We start from the raw sequence: 24,256 nt of genomic DNA, 5'->3' as shown, positions 1-24,256 counted from the left end.
CCCCAAAAAAAGAATGCAAAAGTGTTTGCTTTTATTTAAAAATATGCCGATGTCTTTGGGATAATTCTAAACCTCATTTTTGAATAATTTACATTTTGCAGATGATTTTTTCTGTTCTGTTCTGATTTGATGAGTATGTGTTGAAGGAAATGTTTTATAGGATCAGTGTATGTATGGGTTCAACTTCATCTTAACTGATCATGTACAGATACATATTTATCAGTTATTAGGGTATTTGGACATGTTTCATAGTTTGTATACTGCCTATGAAAGTACATTATCTGTGCTTAATCCAGAATATGAGTGTATGAGTATATAAGAGTATTTGAGTGTGTTCTAAGACAGGAAACACATGCGTTTGTCCCTCAGTGACATTTGCTAGCACAGCGCTGGTACTCTGCCACCCCTCCCTCCCCTCCCCATCCTCTCCTGTCCTGCCATGAACCCACCCACTCTGATGCCAACCAGCAACTAGGCAACTCTCATGTTAAAGGACAAATTCACTCAAAATGCTTTAAAAGGCAGCTACTGATAATGGTTGGTCTAGATCTATTGCATGAATTGTGCTGTTAAGAGTTATTAAACGTCCCAGATAGCAGTTTTTCTGTTGTTATTAGCTTCAGTAAAGCAGATTGTATGCAGCCAAAATGGATGCTATGTTTAGAGAGTTTTCTTGATTTACAAAATGAGAAGAAAACTAAATTGTAAGGGCTCACTTGTCATAAGGCATTCTGGGAAACATACAATTTATTTGACTGAAGCAGAAATAGAAAAAATACAGCTTAGTAAAAACATCTGACTGAAAACAGAATACATATTTCACAAAAAAATTCTGCATTAAGCAAGAAATTAAACTGCCCTTGTCAGAAACACAGCTAGGTAAATTTTCCAACTTTTAAAAGGATAACAAATAGTTTAAGTCACTTTAATCTTTAGAATAAAAAAAGGATGCCATGCTTTCTTCGTGAAAACTGTAAACACAGTCTTCTTAAATACACCTCTTCTAATGTTCCTGTTTGTGCTGTATATGAGATGTTCACATGTGTATTTACAATGTGAGTGTGTGTGTGAGTGTGTGTGTGTGTGTGTGTGTGTTTGTGTATGTATGTGCGTGTGTGAGGATGACTCATACTGTAGCTGGTCCACTACTACCCTCTCCTCCATTGTTCTAGCGTTGGGATGGCTGGCCTGACTCCCACCACAACACAATGAGAGGGAGAATTTAGCAGGGCAATCGGGACTATTGATGATTCATATGTTTATATCTTACCTTCCTAACTCCACTCCCTTTTCACCACCACCCCCTCCTCCCCCCCACCTTCCTCTCTACACCCTTTAATAAAAAGGATGCGTGTCTGGTGTTGGGACAGCGAGCACTTTTGTGTTCCTTGTCAACACACAACAAAGAGAGGTTGATGAAATAACGGAAATGACCATGCCAGAAAAGACTTTTAGGTAATCCAATGCCGTGCCAAGCCATGTTACAGTAAAGAGAAAATACACCTTCAGATATGCTACACTGTCATCTGTATCCTTACTATTCAATGACCCATAATTTCCAGGAGGTATTTTATCAAAAAGCATTCTTTCTTTCTTTCAGTACCGCTTTAACCTTACACTTTTGTCACATGTACTATCACTTCAGGTAGCTATTTGCTACAGAATATGTTTATGATCTTGATGGATTCAATCAGACATCAGTCAGTTAGTTTTTGTTTCTTGATGCATCTTTACATTTACAGCCCCCAACCTTTTCCCCAAAAGAACATGTTTTATGTAAAACTGCAGGCAGTGCAAAGTGGTGCACTTAGATAGAAACCTTTGTTCCTCCATTCTGAGGGGCTGACACTAACGCTGGTGGTTATGTGTCAAAAATGATCCACTGTGGTATGTGCATGCTCACTTATTCACAGAAATAAGTGTCGTTAAAAGGTGTTGGGAGGACTGCCAAATACCTGTTAACAGTGTGTGTGTGTGTGTGTGTGTGTGTGTGTGTGTGTGTGTGTGTGTGTGTGTGTGTGTGTGTGTGTGTGTGTGTGTGTGTGTGTGTGTGTGTGTGTGTGTGTGTGTGTGTGTGTGTCTCACCTACTGTAAACAAATCAGGCCTGACAACACTGTGTTGAGTTGTAAGCTGTATAAACCAACTGACAAAACGCCTGCAAATTGCAGGTGCATTGCATGTCTGGAAATAATTACAACTCAAAACAGGAACAGTGTTTGCAAGTTAATTCTCTTGGGCAGGGACACTAAAATAGAATAGTTAAATAAATGTCAAAGTGTAGCCTCACAAACTATTGAGCCTCAACAAATCTGCACAGTTTGAGACATCTATCACATTTCAAAAAGGGTCGAAGCAGTTCTGAAGGTAAAGCTTCACCCTCCTTCTCGTTCCTAATTTTTTACTTCACAGTAACAAGAGATGACCTGTTGTTTAGATTCTGTCTTGAGTCAAATGCTGTGTAACATTATACATATATTTAGTCCGTCCATCTGATAAAAGTGGAGCAGGGAGGAAAATGGCCGTGACGTTTTGAAATGTGGCTTCACTGTTTATTTTAGTCATCCAGGGACAGCTTTTTTGGGGGATCCAGACAGGTTTTTGTGCTTCTCTGTCTCTTTCGTTTTTTTTCCTGTTTTGTCTCTCTGCATGTAGCGGGAATGGCAAAAGCAGAACCGAGGGTCATTAAGTTGAGGAGGAACTGTATTAGAAGTCTTGTTCCCTGGGAACGCTCCCAGCTGAGATGGGACAGCCATATTGGATAAACAGATGGCCGGGGAGAGGAAAGGACAGGCGAACAGAGGTGAAACAAAGAGGGGAGATGAGAAAGGGGATGAGTAGAGGATGATTGTGGAGAGGGAAGGAAAGGAGAGGGAATAACAAAGAAGAAGAGGTAAGGGAGAAAATATAAAAGGTGATGTGATGGAGGAGAGGAGAGGAGAAAAAGATACAAAAAGACCAAAGGTAAAAGCAAAGTCAACAGGAAGGGCAAAAGGGCAGGAAAGGGATGAGGTAATGCATGTAAAACATGGAACAAGACAGGTATTATTTCACTGGTGTTTACACTAAACTAGATCAAAGCCTAAATAATGTTTTATCTCAATAGAAAATACTGACTTTTATGACCACACATGCACATGTTTACATGGATACAACATTTCACAAATTGTGCTCACAACAATCCTTAATTTGGTAGAGCTCAGGGCATCCTGGTGGCCTCCACGTTTAAGATGCTGACCCTGAATTGCAACATCTATGATTCGCATCAGACCTTTGATGTGTGTCATCACTAGTTCTCATTTTATTTCAGCTGTTGACTTTTTCCTATAAAAAAAGGCAGACATGCAAAACCTTAATCATAATCATTTGGTAGGTCTACAGTGTCTTGGCGCATTGGCTTAAAGGTAATTTTTTTTAAACATGGTTTAAACTGTCAGCAAAACTACACTGTTGATTTGCAGAATCAATCTTCCATCAAAAATGTACAGTATATATATATTTTTTTTACATTTTTATACATTTTGTTTATTGTGTTACTTTTCAGCACAACAATCAAAACATCATGAGCCACAGACAAATACATTCAAATAAGAATATTCAAAATATCAAGAGTTTAAAAGAAATGTCTGTTCTGTGCACCATCTGTGGCAGTCAGATATATTCAGACAAGTACTGGTCATTAATTATTTTTCAACTCAAATTTGAAAAGGTCTTAAAAACTCACAACATTCACAGAAATCTGCAACAACCTGAAAAAAAAAATTGCATTCTAAGCAGGAGAATTATTTACAACACTGACTCCTCTCCGCCAGTTTATCCGACTTCTCTAAGCGGCTGCATGTCAGTCAATCACGCAGTATGACAGATCCCTGGGGTGGGGGCAAGAGGGGGGCTGATGTTCACAACTCACACTGAATATTCTCCACTTATAGATTTACCTGAGTGAATAATGTAAGGTCCTCTGATGCACCCCACTCTGCCCTGCTGCATAATTTTACCCCATCCTCACCTCCCCTCTATCTACATCCATAAATATTACATGAATTTACTTTGGTGAAATAATACTTACACCACCCACCCACCCGCCCATTTGAGACTGGAGGGTCTTAGTTAAGTTTATACACAGAGTCATCCACACACACACACACACAGACACAGACACACAGCCACACACACCTTTTTTCCATGACCTATCCAGGAGCAGTTTAATTTTCAAGGTGCAACCTTGTGTGTGTGTGTGTGTGTGTGTGTGTGTGTGTGTGTGTGTGTGTGTGTGTGTGTGTGTGTGTGTGTGTGTGTGTGTGTGTGTGTGTGTGTGTGTGTGTGTGTGTTGGAGATACCGGGGAGATGCTCCTGTCCTGCTTTGACCGCTGATTGCACCTTTTCTGTTTTTTTCTTTACACCTCATAACTGAGTGGAAATTAATAAGCTGTTTAAAGTGTGATCTGTGAATCCTGGGAAGTGGTATATCTATACTAAACGCACACACACACACACACACACACAGATTCAGAGCCTCAGACAATGTCTGTCTTGTCATAGAGGTCAACGATCCCCCCTGCAACATCCTCCCCTCCCAACACCCCAATCCTGACAAACTGCAAACGTGATGGGGTTGGCGGCCGCACGCAGTTGGCAGAGATTTGTAACCGTGTCCCTGGTCCATTGCATTTGAATTATTTGGCAGTCTGTGCTGCACCCCCCAGCACATAGGCTACATACACACACACACACACAAACACACACATACACACACCATGGCATGCTTGCTTTGCCTTAGTTGGGAAGAAAGAAGGTGTAGAGAAGGATGGGGAGAGAAAAAGGGATGAAGGAAAGGGAGTTTAAATGAGTTACAGAAGGAGTAAAGAGAGAGAAGAGCAAAGACTGTGTCAGGAGATTGGAACTGAGTGACAGAGAGAGAAAGAGAAACAGAGTGAATGATTTAGAGTGAGAAAGTGACCATGAGAAAAAGAGAAGACAGAGTCAAAGATGGAGTTTGAGACAGAGAGAGAAATCTCAGCGAAGAGGGAGGGAGAAAAAAAAGAGTTGACCATGAGAGATAAAGAGAGATAGAAAAGGACAGAGAAAGAGAATGATAAAGAAAATATGAGAAGGAGATAATGAAGGACAACCATAGAAGGACCAAAAGAGGGAAACGAGGAAGAGAAGAAAGTGTGAGGGGGTGTAAATGGGAAGATGAACAAGGGGCTGTTAGTGGCAATGACCAAGGGCAAGAGGAGGAGGAGGAGGAGAGGGGGCATGGTGAAGGACAAAAGGGGAGGGTGTGTGTGTGTGTCGGGAGTGAAAAGAGGACTGGTAGGTTGGGGTGGTGTGGTGGGGGTGTAAGGGGGGAACAGGTGGAAGGTTAATGGGCCTGGAGCGGATCCACCAGACGCTCTTGGGCTTGATATATGGGCCCGGGGCCTGGTGCAGGGCGTAGGCTTTCAAAGATATATTATTTCATTTGAGGAGCAGCACCATTCTGGCCGACAACCCCCCCCCCCCCCCAAACCGTCACCCCTGCTTCCACCAACACCCCCCACAGCCCAGCATTTGTCCAGTGATAGATGACACACCCCCCCACCACACCAACACACACATGTACAAATACACATAGAGTATTTCCCCCCTCCATTACACACTCCCGTTCTTCTTGTAACATTTTTCAGTTGGTGAATTTTCACTAAATGTAGCATTTCTTTCCTTCTTTCTTTCTTTCTTTCTTTCTTTCTTTCTTTCTTTCTTTCTTTCTTTCCTCGAGCCTTCCTCACCCCCTCCCCTCTGCTGTCAGTCTATATCCCAGGCTGCAGGCATGTCTTATGGCCGCCTGTGTGTTTTTTTAAGTTGCTATTTTAGTGGTAACAATATCTGTTTGATCAGTAGCACTGGGAACGAGCAGAAGTTTGGGGAGGGAGGTACCGGGGAGGGAGAGGGTGGTGGGTTTCACAAAGGCCTCTTTTCATTCATAAATTATTGACCACTGCGCAAGACATCACTTTTTCATAAATACTGTAGAACCGATTTTTATTTTTCAATACTACCAATACGAAATGGAAAAAGTCGATTTTGGGATCTGACAGAGTGTGCGGCAAGTCAAAAAGAGAGCATACATCAGACATAACAGAGGCTGTTCTTTGCCTGGAAGGCTACAGGTTGGACCTCCTGAATGTGTTCCTCCTGTTGAAGTGTCCCTTAGCATGTCACTGAACGCATGGGGCACTGCTCCCACAGGTCCCACAGGTATGCATACTGTATGTGTCTCAGAAGGACACTGGTATTTGAAATGTGTGCAACATGATGAGATAGCAATTGCAGACGTGTTTAGTGTGAAGCTGTTAGTTGTAATTTTTTTTTTTTTTACTTTGTATTTCTTTCCTGGTACAGCCAAAGTCTGCAGTTTCCAATAGCATCTGCAATGCTTTGGCTGTTTGACTGCAGGCGACCACTGATCTGACAAAAAATTTCCAATGTCCTCCTTACGTCCCCTGATGGTTGTAGACTGAGCTTTAAGATATAGCCTTTCCAAATACTGAAATGGTCCCGTAGGCACAACCTCAGGGGACTGCAGTAGGCCGGAAGGAAGAACAGGAAACTTGTTAAAAGAAAAGATTTAAAGTCGCCCGTCCCAGAGGAGCAGCAGCTATAAGGAGTCGACGGGGGTTGGGAGGTTTTAGCATGCGCAAAGTCTGCTCATCTACTTGTTGCTTTGATGAGGGATGAAAGGCTGTCATGAAGTACAAGTTTACAGAGCTCCGAGCAATGATAGACTTAACTGTCCTTAACAACGTTTTCTGTTCCTTGGACTTCTTCATCCTCACTCTTGAATTTGTTCACTGTTTCAACATTTAACTGAAATTCTCATTAAATATGTGAGTACAGGTAGGAGAGTACACTGACAAAAATTGGAACTATGGAAAGATATTGTTGCATGGATCAAGTGTCTGCACCATAACGTTAAACCTGTAGAAGAGATGTGTTTTTTACTGTAACTTCCATCTATCTCTGCATTTCACCATCTCCACTTCAAAACCACCGTAGTAGGAACGAAAAGCAAAAATTGCCTCTCCTATAGTTTTTATTTTCAAGCAAGTTAACACAGCCTGATTCACATTTGCGAGCACTTTGGGCATTTGGCAGGAGAAAGAGCAGGTTGTGTTTAAGTCTCGTTTGAGGACGATCAGGGTAAAAGCCTTTTTTATTGGCAGGTCATGCTGCTTGTTAAGACGGTGACGCAGGTGACTAGGCTGTGCTGTTAGCCTTGGTGGCCCCAAACTATCATGGTTGTTGTTTCACAAGTCGGCAATAGTCAGTCAAATCATCAGGGAGAGAGAGAGAGAGAGAGAGAGAGAGAGAGAGAGAGAGAGAGAGAGAGAGAGAGAGAGAGATTAAAAAAGACAGAGAGGAAGTGGGAATGAGAGACAAAGAAAATGGGTAAACAAAGTGGATATGGGGACTTGATTTAGTTGGCCAGGCTGCTAACAAATCAACTCAACACTGTGCAACCACTTTACACACTCCACCAAAGTACAAAGCAACTTTCTCCCTCCCCTCTCCTCCTCTCTGCTGTGCTTATAGTTATGGGCCGTGTTAAATCTACAGTTTATGCAGGAACCTTTCCAAAGTGCCTCCCATCAGAAACTCTGCAAGCCAAAAAAGTGGTGCTCACAGTTTGTAGCAGCAAAGGTAATTCTCGTAAAAGTATTGTTATCTGCGGGCAGGCTCAGTGGCTGAGGGTGCCGATATGTTGTCAGCCAAGTGGTAAATATACAGACAGAAGTGCCGGCATTTTGCTTCTAAATAGCTCCCGGCTATAGGGTTTCCTGGAGGTCAGAGGGGCCGAGGTGTGGCTGCTGCAGCCTTACGCCGACCCTCAACCTCTAAGCTAAACTCACCACACAATACTATGCAAACCTGTCAGCTAATTTATCTTCCTATTTTACGCCTGCCTGCATTTCGTCTTTTTAAATGGCAAGCATCAAAGCACAAATAGCTGCAAAAAGGGCATCCAATCGAAGGTTTTCTCTTTGAAATAAGAAACAAAGAAACAGTTGATGGTGACATCTATTTATATAGTCACATAATGGAAAAGTATAATACTTTTTGCTAGAATAATATACACTTTGTAAGCCACATATAACTCAGTTTGAATAATATCATTGAAAACTGAATAATATATCACTAAAATGCCATTGTTAATTTCAATAAGGCAGCCCCTCTAATTCAAATTAGGTAAACATGTTTAGTGGAGGTTTAGCGTTGTTTAGTGAGGAAGAGAAGAAAATGTATTTTTAATTTCATCAACAATGACTCCAGTAAACACATAAGGTAATAGTTGTATTAAAGATATAAAGAAATACATGTTTAAATAGTAAACATTTACAGCTAAGGCCAAAGCTTGTGTATCTTAAGGGATACTGAACAGCAAACTTATTCAGGCAAAGATTTTGTGTTTCAAACTGCAGTCTGAAACACAACGCTTCAACTGGCTTTTCAAGTAAGTAAAATAAAAACCTACAAAGAGTCCCTAGCTTCTTATGTTCCAATGTTGCGTGGCCTCAATTATCTGCGTGTAATCCAGCCTGCCTAGAGGTTGTGCCTGTGTCTGCCGCTTTCGTCACTGGGCTGTCAACAGTTGTCCCCCAATGTCTATTTCTGATGCTTATTTACGGCTTGTCTATTCTGGACAGGGGGTGGGGAAGCTTGTGGGGGTCGGGGGTACAGGAGACAATAGACAAGACAGTGGAGGAGCAGAGTCGACAGCTTGCCTTCTAGTTTTACACTTAAAGAGTAGAGGGGTATTTATATTCAACTGGGAAGGCTTGTGATTGAATTTGCACAGCGATGACTGATGCATGCAGTTCATAGGAGTAACACTAGACATTGTGGTGGTGGTGTGACGGCAAGCGAGAAATTTCATTGGGGCCGCACGCCAAACAACGACCCAGTCGAGAAAATGGCTTCAGCCCCGCCGGCAAAGTAGGACAAAGACACCTGTTCCCTATCCCTACTTTAAGCAGTCCTGTCTTTGCTGGTTTTAATTTTGCTGTTGCTCTCCTTATTTCTTTCACACTGCACCAGGACTTTTCATTACTCTCACACCATTCCCTTTTCTTCACCTCTCAATCTGTCAATCTCTTTCTCCGTTTCTCCCAAAGCGCCATAACTGCAAACCTGGCACGAGCCACGGATAAATGATTCCATACATGTGAAATAAAGGCACGGCACTAATAATAGGCATTACAGTCCTGCGTTCTTTTAGGATTGCGCCCACTCAGAGGGGGATGAAAAGAGGCTTTTCAAGCAAGTTGAAACAATGACGAGCAATAAACCAAATATGCTGACAGGGTACTTGCTGAGAAGCGTGTTGACAACACCGTTAAACTTCTAGAAACGAACCAGAGATGCTGAACAAAAACCAAAAAAGACAAGGTTTTCAGGTGGAAAGCCGCAATCTCACCTTCCCTCAGGCCAATACTTTATACACCACATGTTGCACTGCACTTCCCATCAGCAGCAGCACCACTATGCCTCATACTGCTGCAGCAGCGCTTTAGAGACGTCTTTCTCTTAATACAGATGCATTCATGGCAGTTTCTGTCAGACGAGGCCTGAGATGCACTTCAGGGAGAAGCAGGGCTCCATCTGTTCTGCCGCGTTGTGGTTTTGATGCCTCGTCTTCCTTGTACTTCAACTGTTTACATATCACAGGAGCTCCGGAAATGCTCAATTAGCTAATTCAGATATTTAATTTGTGCATCAAAGGCTGTGATCCCAGTGATCTCTGGAGCTGTGCCACATTTGGATGTGGATTCACAGCTGTCTGCTCTAAAAGCCCACAACCTAAACCCCCTCACAACTCCCCCATCTGAAAAAAAGCACCCCCATTCCAGCGCGTCAAACGCTAATGGGAATCTGTGTCTCCCGCCCTCTCAGACAGAAAGCATCACTGCGTCAGTCTCTGCATTTTAAATAAGCTTTGGTCGTCTAAGCTGCGTTAAGGTATATTGCATATATGTCTGTCTGTGGGTATATGCGTGTGTGCATGTGTGTGTGTGTGTGTGTGTGTGTGTGAGAGTTAAGAAGGAGTGTCTCGACTGTTCTAAATAATAGAAAAGGTGGAAGCATTCAGACTCTTCTTTGTCTCCTCTCTTTCTTGTCTTTGCTTCCTCCTAAAGGTCAGGCAGCCAGACAAGGATTATGGAGTCATTTCCCTCTGTCATTGTCACACAGACACAACCACAGCCAATTATACAAACACACACACACGCACACACGCACACAAACACACACACACTCACACTCACACACACACACACGTACAGTACATGCATGCACATAAATCCTCTCACTCACATCTGACTCATAACCATATAAGAAAGTGAATGCAAACCCCCACTTTTAACCAGCACACACATACACACAGAAATCTGCATACTTACACACTCACCTCCTTATATTGCATCCACTCCACCTACCTTTCACACAACACCACAAACACCAAGTCATAAATTGCAGCATTAACTCAAATAATGATTGCACGGCATGAAAATTCAATGGCTGGGGCTTAATGCACAGGAATCGCCTGGTAGATTAAGCTCTGTGTGTATGTGTGTGTGTGTGTGTGTGTGTGTGTGTGTGTGTGTGTGTGTGTGTGTGTGTGTGTGTGTGTGTGTGTGTGTGTGTGTGTGTGTGTGTGTGGCGTGTTTTTGTGTGCGTTTGTATGTGCGTTTGTGTGTGCTTGGGGAATCTGTAGGGGGAGGGATGTTGATGGATCAATAGGAGTTCTATGATCAGCACCTCCCAGCCAGGAACCTCAAACACTGTAGACAGTCTACTCACACAACTCACTTGCATTTGTAAGGCATGCATTTGCTCTGTCTGCAAAGAGAAGTGGAGTGGCGGGAAGGCTGCACGTGTAAGTGTGTGCGAGTGTGCAGATATGGATATCACTGTCGAGCATTTCAATGCGTGTCTCTGTGTAGGTATCTAGGTCTTGACATGATTGCATGTGTGTGTGTGTGTGTGTGTGTGTGTGTGTGTGTGTGTGTGTGTGTGTGTGTGTGTGTGTGTGTGTGTTGGAGTACAGGAGGAGGAAGGGTTACTTTTGGGAGATGCCATTCCCTGAACTGCATGTGTTTTAGCCGTCTAATGTTCATGTGAATAATTGATTAGGGCCTCTCTGTGTTTTTGATAATTAGTTGATAGCTTCTTAGCTCTAAGCCCTGAGATTTCACGTGTGTAGTAGAATGTTTGTGTATGTGGTGGGGGGTAGATAGTCCACTTCTGAGGTATTCTGAAAACAATAGCTCTCAAAAAGAAAAAGAAAAAAACTCCTTTCCTCTAAGCCATGCACTTATGGATTAACTTTCTTCACAAATTAGGCAACAGTACATACATTTCTTTCTCATAACCTCTTTTTTTTTCTCTGGAGATACCTTTCATGTTTTGCCTCACCCATGAGTTGAGCCCAACACACTTTTCTGTAGACACTGTACCACCTAGATTGAGATGCACCTTCTCACCCATTACTTATATGATTAAAATAAAAAGCTGGCAGACGTGACCTGGAAAGTTTGATTTTGTACATATCTAGTAAACAGACCAGATAACAATGAACACTGCATGCATGAAAATATATCAATTGACATTCATGTCTGGTCTCGCTGGTCCGTTCTCTTGCCTCATTGATTTTTCTGTGTTTCATATGCTTATGCATCAAGTAAAAACGGAATAGGAATGTTTGGGCGGGCTTGGTTCTCCCTTAGATCCCTGCGCTAATATCAGACAGAGAAGAGAGTGTGTTGCCATTGTCAGCGGCCTTGAGAAAACAAGATGTTCTTCCCGCTGCAACACACAGACCCACAGAGATACCTTGTTTTGTGGTGCCGCTTTTTGTTGATTTTCACAGACATGTGTACGTGTGCTTAGGAACTTAACAACTTAAACTTACATGCCATGATCCGTTATTTGAACCTGAAACAGCTGTTTTATCTTCTGCATCTTTGTTATTTTATTTATTTTTTTATTATGTATTTATATATTTGTTAAGCACACACATCGCTACACTGGTTTGATACCAGTTACTGCATGTCCTGCATCTGTAGTGGCCTTATCTCACTAGTGTGTTGAGGCGCGGCCCTGGCCGAGCAGGAAGACCTTATTAGGCCCACGTCTTGTTTCCTCTCGTCTCGATTGGGCTCGGGATGAAAGGATGCTGTATGGGATGTAAACACGGATAGGGGGGCTAGGAGAAGAGAGGGCATGTCCAATGATTGGCTGGGTTTTTATGTTTGTTTTCCCTTTTTACCACAAGCCTGGGACAAGAAGAAGAATGTCAGGATGTGTAGAAGGATGAGAAGATGTGAAGATGGGGAGAGCATGGCCAATCGAAAGCAGAGTGTTCTCAGGGTCAAAGGTCAGCCTCCTGAGTCTGTTAATGCAGTCACCGTGTGAACCAATCAATCTCAATGTTGGAAAAATGCTTTTCTGCAGACACAAGGCCTTCTTGTGACAAAAGTGGTATTTTCTGAGCTCACAGATGGCCTGTGGCATCTCTATGGCTGTTTAGGGACATGAAAACAGTCTAGAGTTTCTGTGCGCTCAGTCGGAGATAAACCCACAGGCATTCTACACTACCTGGGGCCTGTTTCACAAAACCAAGATAAGGGATTAAGCCGGGATTTCCCACTTATCCTGGATGAATTAAGCCTTGATTCGGTTTCACGAAAGCGGAGGCACATAAATCACCATGGAGATTTATTCTGTACAGCTAGCCTGCTCCTGACCAGGCTAACAGCCAGGATTTATTTAATCCTGGAGCCTTTTCTGATCACCCAGCACTGGTTTTACCCTATTGTTATTATCAGCCTGGATTAAAATACAACAGGTGCATATTGCTGTTTATTTAAGTACTGTTATTATTTAAAGTTGTGACCATTATTTTTTTTATTTATAATTATTCATGTGACAGTCATTGTTACTGTTATATTGCTGTATGAAGACTGCTGTTCATATTGTTGTTAGAAGTTTGATGAATATATTATGGCAGTTGTTGAGATAATTAGAAAAGGCTGATAACATTTCAAATGTGTTTTAAATGAAGTCTGTTACTAAGGGCAATACATACAATGCTGTACATTTCTATAGTTGGCCAATGCACCTTGAATTATTTTAGTTGATTAATTTTTTTTTAAATTCTTTAACAATAAGGATCATGTTTGTTCCACTTCCATGTGCATTGTATTTGGCATTCTTAGCACACAATTTATGTTGTCCAGTAAACTGGGAATATAATTTGGGAGGATTGTACAATTTAAGAACATATCCTAATTGTACAATCCTCCCAAATGATAGTCTTAGTTCACTGGACCAGTAACTAGTGATGTAGACTACTGTACATTCATGTAACAACAGGGAGAGGACACCTCAATGGTTTTTGACCTCATATTTGGGGGGAAATAACTGATGAATATCACTCTGTTCCATTCAGTGTGCATGGAATTTATCACTTAATTATCTTCATAGTTTCTAGATTTTAGAGTCCAATTTCTTCAGTCTCTTTATTTTCTATGTCCATATATACAGGGAGCAAGGCATATAATATGTAGAGAAGGAAACTCGGCCTCTATAAAAAATAAAAAATGAAGAAAGCGGAAAAAGCTGAGCGCCAGATATCGGACCGACTGAATGATAGCCTAAAAATATACATTTATGAACTACTGCTCTTAACTGAAACCATTCACCTAGCCACTGTCATTTGCAAAACGAACAGTTGTACACTTTGCATTAAAGCGAGAGCAGTGGAAGTTAATATGACTTAGGAAACTTATATTTTAGCCCATGAGAGAGAGGGAGGAACAGAGTGAAAGAGATATTTACGCATCATATTCTAGCGTAGATTAAAAATTGATCTTTCCTGAGTAACATTATCTTCTGCTCACTTTTAAGGCAAAGAGTACAACTGTTAATGTGTGCAAATGATTAGTAGCCTAATCCTTGAATGGAATGATTATGACGGTTTCAATTCAGAGCCGTGGTCAGTTAATGTATATATTTAAGGCTACAATTACGCATTCAGTCGGTCCGTGATCGTCTGCTACGCTTTCTCTCGCTGTTTCATTACAGCGGCCGTGTTTCTTTTCTTTTTATACAAATAATGTGTTTCACGTCGTCATACTTCCACAAGAAGCTGCTGCTCACTCTGTATAAAGTATGTACAATGCGTATTCTCCATTTTGGCATCAGTAAATCTGTGATCGACCTCGCGGTCTTTTGAGGAAAGCCGTGGACGCGCATCTATCTGAATTACTTCAGCCTGGCTCGACCTAGTCGCTCCTCCTCAGCCTGGCTCGGCCTTCGTGAAACGCACCAAGCCAGGATGCACAGATTAGACTAGGTCAAGCCTCGCTTTATCAGTTATCCTGGATTTATATATTCTGCTTTTGTGAAACAGGCCCCTGATATGTTGGATTAGAGGTACATGCAACCAACAAACAGGTGCCAGTGACATGAGATGTTGATGAGCAAGCATGCAGTGATATACATATACAGTAGTGTCACATATACATACATTCACAGTAGCAATCACATGGAGTAGTATCAAGCTGATGTTAAGTCTGCTAGCTTATTGTCTTTTACAGAGATATGCAAATTGTATCTCTGAATGCCTGATGTTTTGTTTCTGTTTTTTGTTATGGGTCCATGTTGGCTAACGTGCCCACTGACTATAAAAACGGAATTAATGACTTTGTTTCATTCACAATGTCAGTCTAATTGTATCAGTACGTTTGAAATACAATAGAATAGAAAAGTGTGTATTAGGTGAATGTCTCATGAAAGCCAGTAAAACTGGAAAAAGTTCTTTAATGGCTGTATTTTGTCCTTTAATGCAAACAAATACACCCACTACTTCTTTGAACTGTACCCTTTCATGAAGAGTTGATGGTACAAATGCAAATTTTTACCTCAAGCGACCTAATGAAGGACGTACATTAACCATTGTCCAAGTATCATCTATAAGCGTAACAAGAAAGATTTGAATGGCTATTGAATCTTTCATTTGCCATTGAAATAGCATTCAAAACTAAATACCAAATTCTTGTAGCTTTAATCTTCAACCTTGTCTGCTGGCTGACAAAGTCTGTTTTACTGAAGCTAGTTGCTCACTATATTATCACTAGTATTATCATTCCTCTCTTCAGGCCCCCTCCCCCTCAACTAGCAGCACCACCTGCCACCTGCCCATTTTCCCAGCATTCTTATCACCCCGCCAGCCGTAGGATCGAGGCCCCTATGAACTGTACGCCATGATAAACAAGAGCAAGTGGGGAAGTGAGGGGGGGTAATGATTTTTATTCTCATCCACTTCTGCAGCGTGTATTGAAGAGCCGGACATAGTTTGGAACATGGACACCCAAAGCTCACCTCTCCCCTAGCCGGAGGGTCACATAGCTGGAACATCCTGGGGATTGTGTCACTCACTCTGTTTTTCTTTTTGATGGATGTAACTCTATTTGTGGCATTTCAAAGTTATGGCTGCCACAAATGATTTGCAGTGGGATTTAAGAGGCATTTGCCGTTTTATGAGACAACATTGACCTGTTTTTTTGCCTACCTTGTAATTTGGTCTTTGTTATGACAATAGGAGGGGTAATAAAGACATAAACAGACTGATCGTAAGATTTGATCCCAGGTCAGCTGGGTTGCATGTGCTTCCACAGGAAAAAGTATCATCCTCTCCATGATTTATATATGCTGATGGCCAATTTGTTGAACAAAATCCTATTGCTGGCGATGGAACCCCACACTGAGTCTCTTTTCAATTCAATTACCAAACTATAAACTGGAAATGAGCTACAGTACATTCAAGCACGACATAATTAAGTGTTTGTAACACTCTGAGAACAACAGGCGCTGTTCTAGGTGAATTAGTGCCTGTTCCCAGGTGAATACAGGGCCTGTTTGGCTCAAGGCGAACAGATGCCAAGACAGGACTGCACCAAAGGATGGCTGCTAGAAACGCACGAGCATTGATGTCAGCTTCAAACCTCACCTGTAGTACTCCGAGACAGCATTGATTCTTGTCCAGCAGAGAGAGACGGAAAGATAGAAGCACAGCTATTGTTTATGTACAAGTCGTTTGAGGCAGATAAACTCATGGTCTGCTTGTGTGAGTGTGTGTGTGTGTGTGTGTGTGTGTGTGTGTGTGTGTGTGTGTGTGTGTGTGTGTGTGTGTGTGTGTGTGTGTGTGTGTGTGTGTTCTCCCCCTCGTCTTAAAAAAATAGCATGATTCTCTACATTCATTAAGGCTCCACAGAAGGAGATTCCATTAATCTGTTCATTAGGCCACATCAAAAATGGAACTACTTATTAAAATCAGATCCAGCTGTGTACTCTCGTTAAAGCCCGCCGTACTGAGCAAAGCTTGACAATGCTCATGGCACTAGACCAAAACCCAACCACAAGAAAGGGGGGGAAATATTCTTCTACAATGGCCTGTTTTGACTCAACACACCATGATAATTGCTCTACTCTTAGCAGGGGGCTATGAATAAACATTACTTTTGTCAGCGAGCATCTGAATGCTCCATTTCCAATTAATTTACATTTACCCAGAAATGGAGGGAATATATGCTCTTAATCACTATGTTTTATTTTCTCAATTTCCCCCAAGTCTTTTCTCATTCTCTCATTCCCTGTCTGGCACTTTCATTCCCCCTCTCACCCACACTCTCTTTCTTTTTCTACCCCTCTCTCTCTCTGGAAAATCCCATTAATCTTAGCCAGTGGTTTTGAACAAAAGCAATGGGCTAAGCGATTGATCCTGGCATTGATCCCACTCGCCTGAACGATCATAAAGGTGTTAAATTGGTTTCTTGGAGGATATGTATTTTTCATCGCTGGCTGCTGCAAGTAGGAATTTATGCTTGGAATTTCTCTCATTTTTTTAACCAAACACTGGTGATGATATTAAAATATTAAAGAGATCACACCTTGAAAAGCCTTAAATGTGGATTTTGAGACCAGTTTGAAGCAATTTCTGGGGAACATGTTTTCTGCATCAGTGTGAACCTTAGAAGCTAAATCCTTACCATAAGTTTTTCTCCATCCAAGGACAGGTGGAGACTTGGGATTATTCAAATGTGTAAAATGGAAGCAAAAGAAGAAAACTCCTTTGTTTATGAATTCATAGTGTGAAAATAAAATGGTACATTTGACTCCAAACGCAAAATTATGCATTTCAACCACATAACGATTGTGTCATTTTTACTTCAAAGTCGTGGCCAGCTACTCAAAAGATTATTTCAGAGTAAGGTTTCGTCATAGCATTTTAAGAACAAGCCTAAGACCTCTTGAGAAAGAGAAGAATTTATGTTAATTGCCAGCACATTTGGTTGGTTTGCAAGTTTACAGTGATCATACAAAGACAAAATATGAGGCTATAAAAAGTATTTAAAATCCAATATTATGTCAAAAGTGAGGGAACTTCTCTCCTTTACCTTCTAAGTAATCACTTACCAATTTATATTTCTAAAGTTTTCTATTCAGCAAAATTAATTTCTTTGAGCAAAACCAATGAAAACCACAGAAAACAGAAGTTTTAACGTTTTTCATAGATTTTTGTATTTCTGTCTTTTTAAGGCAGTACAGGTGCTATAATACTGTACATCAGATCGGCATGGGAATTATTACGTACTTAACATTAACAAAGTATAGTTTTAATGACATTCTTCTTAATTTGGCTGATCCATCCAGTGACATAAACAAGTGTTAATTTATACAAACAATATAAATATGCTGGTTTAGTTTGTGTATTAGAGGCAACCATTGTGCTGGTGAGAAAGAATGTTACTTACTAGTGTTGTTACATTAAAATGAGAAAAATAATGATCTGGACCATGTACAACATCCTGTCCTATAGGGAGTTGCAGATATAGTGTGGTACATGTATTTTGAATTTTATTACCAAGTAAATAATCACTTTCATATTTTGAAATAATCCAAAAGTGGTTCATGGCATCACTCACTTTAGCCACCATTAAAAAAGAAGTATCTTCTTTAGCGTAAAACTGAAATAAGCTACTTATCCACCAAACTGTAACCATATTACTATTATGTCCAGAGAGAAATTTTCAAGAAAGCTATTTTACCACAAAAACCCTGTGAATATATAACATTGCATAATTGTGTTTTGGGATCCATTGTAATTAATAAAATAGCAAACAATGATAGCAGTGATAACAAGTGTATTATACTGTATATCACTTAGGGAAATAAGAAACACTCAGGAAATTACAGCCCAACAACACATTCGTTTCTCACTCAGTCCACATTGCTGGAAACAGTAAATTAGCAGTTATCTAAAGTTTCCATGACCATGTGGTGAGATAAGAATTAACAGACTAAATAAATCTGCTGTTTTATTGCACCTGGTGAGTTCAACAAACTGCTCATTTGAACTTTGTTGTGTCATATTGTGAATGAATCAAACTGAGAAAGGCAATCAGCCAATGTTTTACTGATGGTATTGGCGGCATTTTCTCTGCACAGAAATAGTATTCAGGCCTCGCCTGCATGACAACACAAGACGAAGCGCTCTTCGACTCCATGTCAGAAAGTTCATATTATCTGAGAGAGCAGGCAGCAGATCTTGTAAGATCAGGCGCCATGAGCGTTGCTCATTTGACAGAGCAAAGGAAGAGCTTGTCAGGGAAACAGCTCGTGTCGCTGGCACTTAAAAGGTCAGTGAACTGAACCCCCAACCCCTGGCCCGCCCTCACGCCTGTCTGTCTGTCACCAGTCCCCCATTTCCAAGCGGGTGTCCCCAGCCCTCGTCTAGGCTGCTATCACCCGCCGTCATCCCCTCTGAGCTGCCCCCTTTGATGACCCAGGCCTCTTGTCAGAGAAGAGCTTCCAGGCAGGCAGAGTGAGGACAGCCCTTTGATGAGGACCCCGACACTTGCCAGTACTGCTGACATGCAGGGGGGTCCTTTGAAGAGCCTTACATGTACCCATCCGTCCACACACACACACACACACACACACACACACACACACGCACACACACACACACATTCTAGGGTATAAGGAGAAACGAATTGGATTGGGGCACAGTATAGAGAAGTCCCTCCTTTGACTGTGTTTCTTGCTCTCTGATGGTTTTAATGAAGGCATTTTTTTCATCATGTTCTTGAGACGCCGTCAGTGTGGGACCACAAAAAATAGATTTATAGGAAGGAGGAGGAGGGAGACAAGAAGAGTTCATGATGCTGTCAATTTTTTTTCCGGAAAAAGGTCACAGAAGCTTTGTTGTATTTTGTCATTTGACTTTCACTAAGAAAAGATACATTGTAAATGTAAGGCATTCAAAGATTGGATACTTTGGGGATTTTTTGCTTTCACCACACTATTTATCAACTATATTTTGTGAACAGTTTATTTCAGTGTGATAGTCAGGGAGCCACTAAACTTTGATTCACCCTAATGATCTGAAGAGGTACCTAAATCAGAGCAAATACACCACCAAATGACAGCTGTGGCCAAAGACAACCATACTGTAGTTGGGCAGGTCAAATGTTCATGTCCTACAACATTCATGTGATATTTGGCTTTGCCAGGTCACTGATATGGCACAGCTACATGTATTGTTATGTCTGCCTGAAAGGTAAACTGATTCTGTGTGACACCAGCCCCAATCACCAGTCATAACAATCCTAATCAACACGCAACAGACTTCAGACTTGGCCACAGCCACTGTCATGTCATACAAGGTAATAAAGTGTTTAACGAGCTACAGTTGTTGACATCAAATTTGTACCTAAGCTCATTGCAGATTTCAACAAACGGATCCCTGTGCAATTTCTAGACGGCACAAAAAAAAAAATTCCTTTCAGTGGTGTTAATGCTGCACCTGCCTGTGTCGCAACGTTTTACCATCGATCCACATTCTTCATCCTACAAGTTGTGGTTGACATTGGTGATGAACATCACAGACAGTTCTCACAGGCTCAAAGCAACAAAGTAATTCACATCACCACAAACCCACAGTGTGCACAGAAAGACACATTATTCCCAATGATACCACAAAGAGGACAATGTTTGTTGATAGAAAAAAAGAGTCGGGGGGTAGAAAGAGCCTCTCATACATTTTCCTCATTCCTTCCTTCTCAATATGGCCTTTTTTGGCTGCGTCTGGCAATGCGGAGTAATGATTAACACAGCCAGGCATGGGAAGAGACTAACAGTTACAATGGAGGGGGTTGTTTTGGTGTACAGAACCACCGATTGACCTGCCTCAGCTTCCCAAGCTCAAATGGCACGTCCCTGGGAGCCAGCGGCTGGCATTCAGGAGGAGAAAAAAAAGGCTACTTAATCATTATCATATGTGGAATCACTCAGAAACTGCTGGCAGTGGGCAAACAGATAAACCTGGCAACATTGTTAAATCAGGCACGTAGCAAAGTGAATAACTGAGTGTGGAAAGGTTCACATGAGAAAGCTTTAGAGTGTGTACAGGGGACTTTTGAGCTTTGTGTAAGATAAAATAATGCCAGAGGTTTGCAACTCATTGACCCGTGAGCAAGCTTACATTGCAAACAGCTGTCTCCGATATTTACAAGCCGCTGAGGCTGACTTTTTGTATTTGAGGTTGTGACACTTGAATTTATCCTGTGTTGGAGTGGAATATAATCAATTGAAGGAAATGTAGAGATGGTAGCTGTCAGTCAGGATAGCTTTTCTAAAGAAATGTTTAGTTTATATTTGTGCAGTTTAATGCACAACAGCTTCTTATGTTGATCTTCTTGTGAGCTTTCAGTCATTCTTGTTTTCTAACCCCGACAAGTCAAGTAGTTGACCTGATGTGCCTATTTCTTACCAGGTGGATGACCAGATGAAGCTGCTGCAGAACTGCTGGAGCGAACTCCTCATCCTCGACCACGTCTTCCGGCAGGTGATGCATGCCAAGGAGGGCTCCATCCTATTGGTCACTGGCCAGCATGTGAGTTGGTTGAACCCCACCCTGGAAACTTCCAGCTATCTCCATACTTTCCTTTTTCCTCTAAAACCCTGTCAACCACGCATCACTCGCTCCTCAAGGGACTGTGCAACACCTCAATATTTCCCTTAAAGCTTTATTGATCAATCAGCCACACAGGACTCCGCGCTTCATTAAAAAATAGATTATGCTTATAGATATACTAATGTCACCAAAATAATCAATTTAGCATTACTTTCTCAGTGCATGAACACTGCGCCAGCGAATAAATAAAGCACTCGGTTACACATGCTGCAGCATAGAGAGTGGTGGGGGGGGGGGGAAAAGGGGGGGGGGGGGGGAGGGGGTGACTTGAGGGCAAAGGAGAAGAAGGGATAAAGACAGGAGTGAAGAGGAGAAAATGAGAAGAGAGATGGAGGACTGAGACATGGCAGAGGGGAGAGGAAAGAGAGAAAGAGGTCTGTTGAGGAAAGAGAAGGAAGAAAGGAGGAAGAGGCAAATGGAGAGAAGGAGTGAGAAAGGAGAAGGAGAGAAAAAGAAGGTGTAATAAGGAAGAAGGGGAGAAGGTAAGGAGGTGCTGGCATGAAGAAAGGAGAAGGAAGAGATAGGACCTAAGTAAGGGCAGACTAGGGAGGACAGGAGAAGAAAAAAAGGTGGTATGGGACACGGAGGAGAAAGAAGGAGATGAAATGAGGAGGGATCGAGGAGGAGATGATGAGAGCAGTTAGAAGAGACCGGAGCGGTAAGGAGGAGGAGGAGGAGGAGGAGGAGGGGCTGATAATCAGGGGAGGCACAGGGCGGCAGTTTCGTTTGCATACTTTGGTTAATGAACAGCTGGTGTTGGGTGGGGGGGAGGGGTGTGTGTGCCTGTGTGTGTGTGTGTGTGTGTGTGTGTGTGTGTGTGTGTGTGTGTGTGTGAGAGGCTCTGAAACAGTTCATTATTTCCTATTATTCTCTGCCTGGCCAGGGGTGACAGCACAGCGATAACTCCAGGGATATTTAGAACACAGTAGCAGCATTACCCAAAGCAAATGTTGCACACCACACACACACACACACACACACACACACACACACACACATATAAACACAGCAAATCACATAAAGGCTATTTGGGCCAACATTGTTCATTGGCCACATTGCGCTGTAATGTGCTAATAACTTAATTGTTACAATATGCTCATCATATTGGTCCATGGGATATTATAAAAAGAGTGATAACACCATATTCCAATAAGGCAGTATAGGCCATACAAGAAGTTTAAGTTGATAAAGTTTGTATTGGTAACAAGTTTAATGTCCTCACATTGGCAGCTATTTTCTTTAGGACAAATTATTTGGTCAAATGGAAATTCGGACAGATGTTTCTCCCCTCTTGCTTTGAATCAAGCCTTTTCTTTGCTCTCATCAGTCACACGCTGCACTCGGCCTTTCAAAAACAAATCCATGGTACCAGCAGATTTACTGCTACAGCCTGTCATGCAATGTCTGTCTTCTGTCTCTTTCTCTTGTCCTAATGTTCCTTGCTTGCAAATTTGTTCTTCTTTTCTGTCTTTCTCTGAACTGCTGCATGTCTTCATGTCACCAAGAGAAGTGACAAATGGCCATGAGTGTTTTTTTTAGTTTAGGGTGGAAGAAAGAAGGCTTCTTCTTTACCCTGTCATAGGATCAAACGCACAGCGTAACTTGTACGAATGCGTGCAAACATGAAATGACAAAGATTGGACTGAACTGTTGAATGATTAAGCAAGGCCTTGCAGCTTGGCAGCCAGTTATGAAAATCCTGATATTTTGATAGTACAAAGCTCCTGGTGTACATGAAATTCAAATGAAGAAGAAATGCATATACAGAAGTTTCTCCACCAGTCGTAGATTCCTGTGCTTTCAAACAAGGCACATTTTCCATTCCCATCTTCCACACACATCAAAGCTCTCTACCCACCAAAAGCGATCTCACCTTCCATATTCATCTTTAATGTTCTGCTAAGATTATCCATCGTATTCATGATGTATTAAGATTTGAAGGTTTATTCATATGTTTACTCTATGTCTCTCCAGGAGGGATAATAAAGTAGTATTGATTGATTGACTGATACGCAGGTCACCAGGGTTAGTGCTAAGTCTGCTATAGTGACATTATAGCGTTTTTTCTTCTCCCTTTTTACTTAAGGCTAGAAGGCAATAACCCAAGGCATCACCATCAACAGTCCAATCCTTCAATGAAGTTATTTCATGCACAGTTGATTTTATGTAAATTGATTGACACCTTGGAAGGGGGGCAGTGTCTGCTTTTCACCGAGTCATAACTCTTAACCATCTCAAAGGTGAGAAGAAGGAATGAGAGAGGGACAAAAGAGTTAAAGATAAATCGGGAGAGAGGTACAGTTGTGTAGTAAAAGAGAAAGGAAAGAAAAGGAGAGAAGACAGGAGGAGACAGGAAAACCATGAGGAATTGTTCACATTTACCTCACTTTAACCCTTTCCATCCTTAGACTGATGAAAACAGGCTCCAATCATCCTATTTACTGGATAAAAAATTCCAAATCCAGGGGTGTTTTTAATTGCAAATAAGGGCTCACAGGGACCCTCTCTCTCCCTGAGCTTTAGGGGGTTGCGCACGCCAACATCTATCTTCCCCTGGAAACCCTAGCACAGTCAATTATGGTAATAAATTGTCAATAAATATAAAAATTTAATATGGTCCTGCTTACTTTGAGTGGCAGCTAAGGACTTGCCTCCCAGACAAATGTGCTGCGGCTGCAGGAATTGCACCTGAAAAGGAAGTGTGTGTGTGTGTGTGTGTGTGTGTGTGTGTGTGTGTGTGTGTGTGTGTGTGTGTGTGTGTGTGTGTGTGTGTGTGTGTGTGTGTGTGTGTGTGTGTGTGTGTGTGTGTGTGTTTTTGGACGGATCGTTGCACCCAAGAAAAATGGGTTTATGGGAAATCTATCTATCTTTTTATCTATCTTGTTTTTTTGTCATGTTTCAGCGTGCATACTATTGTTTTGCTGTATAACACAGAACAGAGAGAAAGAAGTCAAATCTGGCAGGTCTTGAAGGTGAACTCCCATGCTCTCTATATACGCCCACAGCATGTCATAAAAAAAAAAACTGTTAAACTGCAAAAACCTACTGCCTGCAGGTGCTTTTCAACACATCCACCAGTGTCTCACACTCTGACAGACAGACCAAAGATTTTGACTCTGTGTTGAGAGTGCAGTAGAGCAGGTACAGGGATGAAAAAAATCATTACATGAAACTCATGG

General features: G+C 41.7%; 1 protein-coding gene across 1 annotated transcript in view; it reads left to right on the top strand.

The window, feature by feature from the left end:
- nr5a2 (nuclear receptor subfamily 5, group A, member 2) overlaps window positions 1-24,256 on the top strand; it is a 70,559-nt gene that overhangs the window by 21,236 nt on the left and 25,067 nt on the right. The window contains exon 5 of the mRNA XM_039811825.1: window positions 20,877-20,996. Within this exon, the coding sequence (XP_039667759.1) occupies window positions 20,877-20,996 (120 nt within the window). The remainder of the gene's footprint in view (window positions 1-20,876; window positions 20,997-24,256) is intronic.

The sequence above is a fragment of the Perca fluviatilis genome, chromosome 9 (genome assembly GCF_010015445.1).
Source record: "Perca fluviatilis chromosome 9, GENO_Pfluv_1.0, whole genome shotgun sequence".
In the NCBI taxonomy this organism is placed as follows: domain Eukaryota; kingdom Metazoa; phylum Chordata; class Actinopteri; order Perciformes; family Percidae; genus Perca; species Perca fluviatilis.
This window is presented reverse-complemented; position numbering and strand designations above follow the sequence as displayed.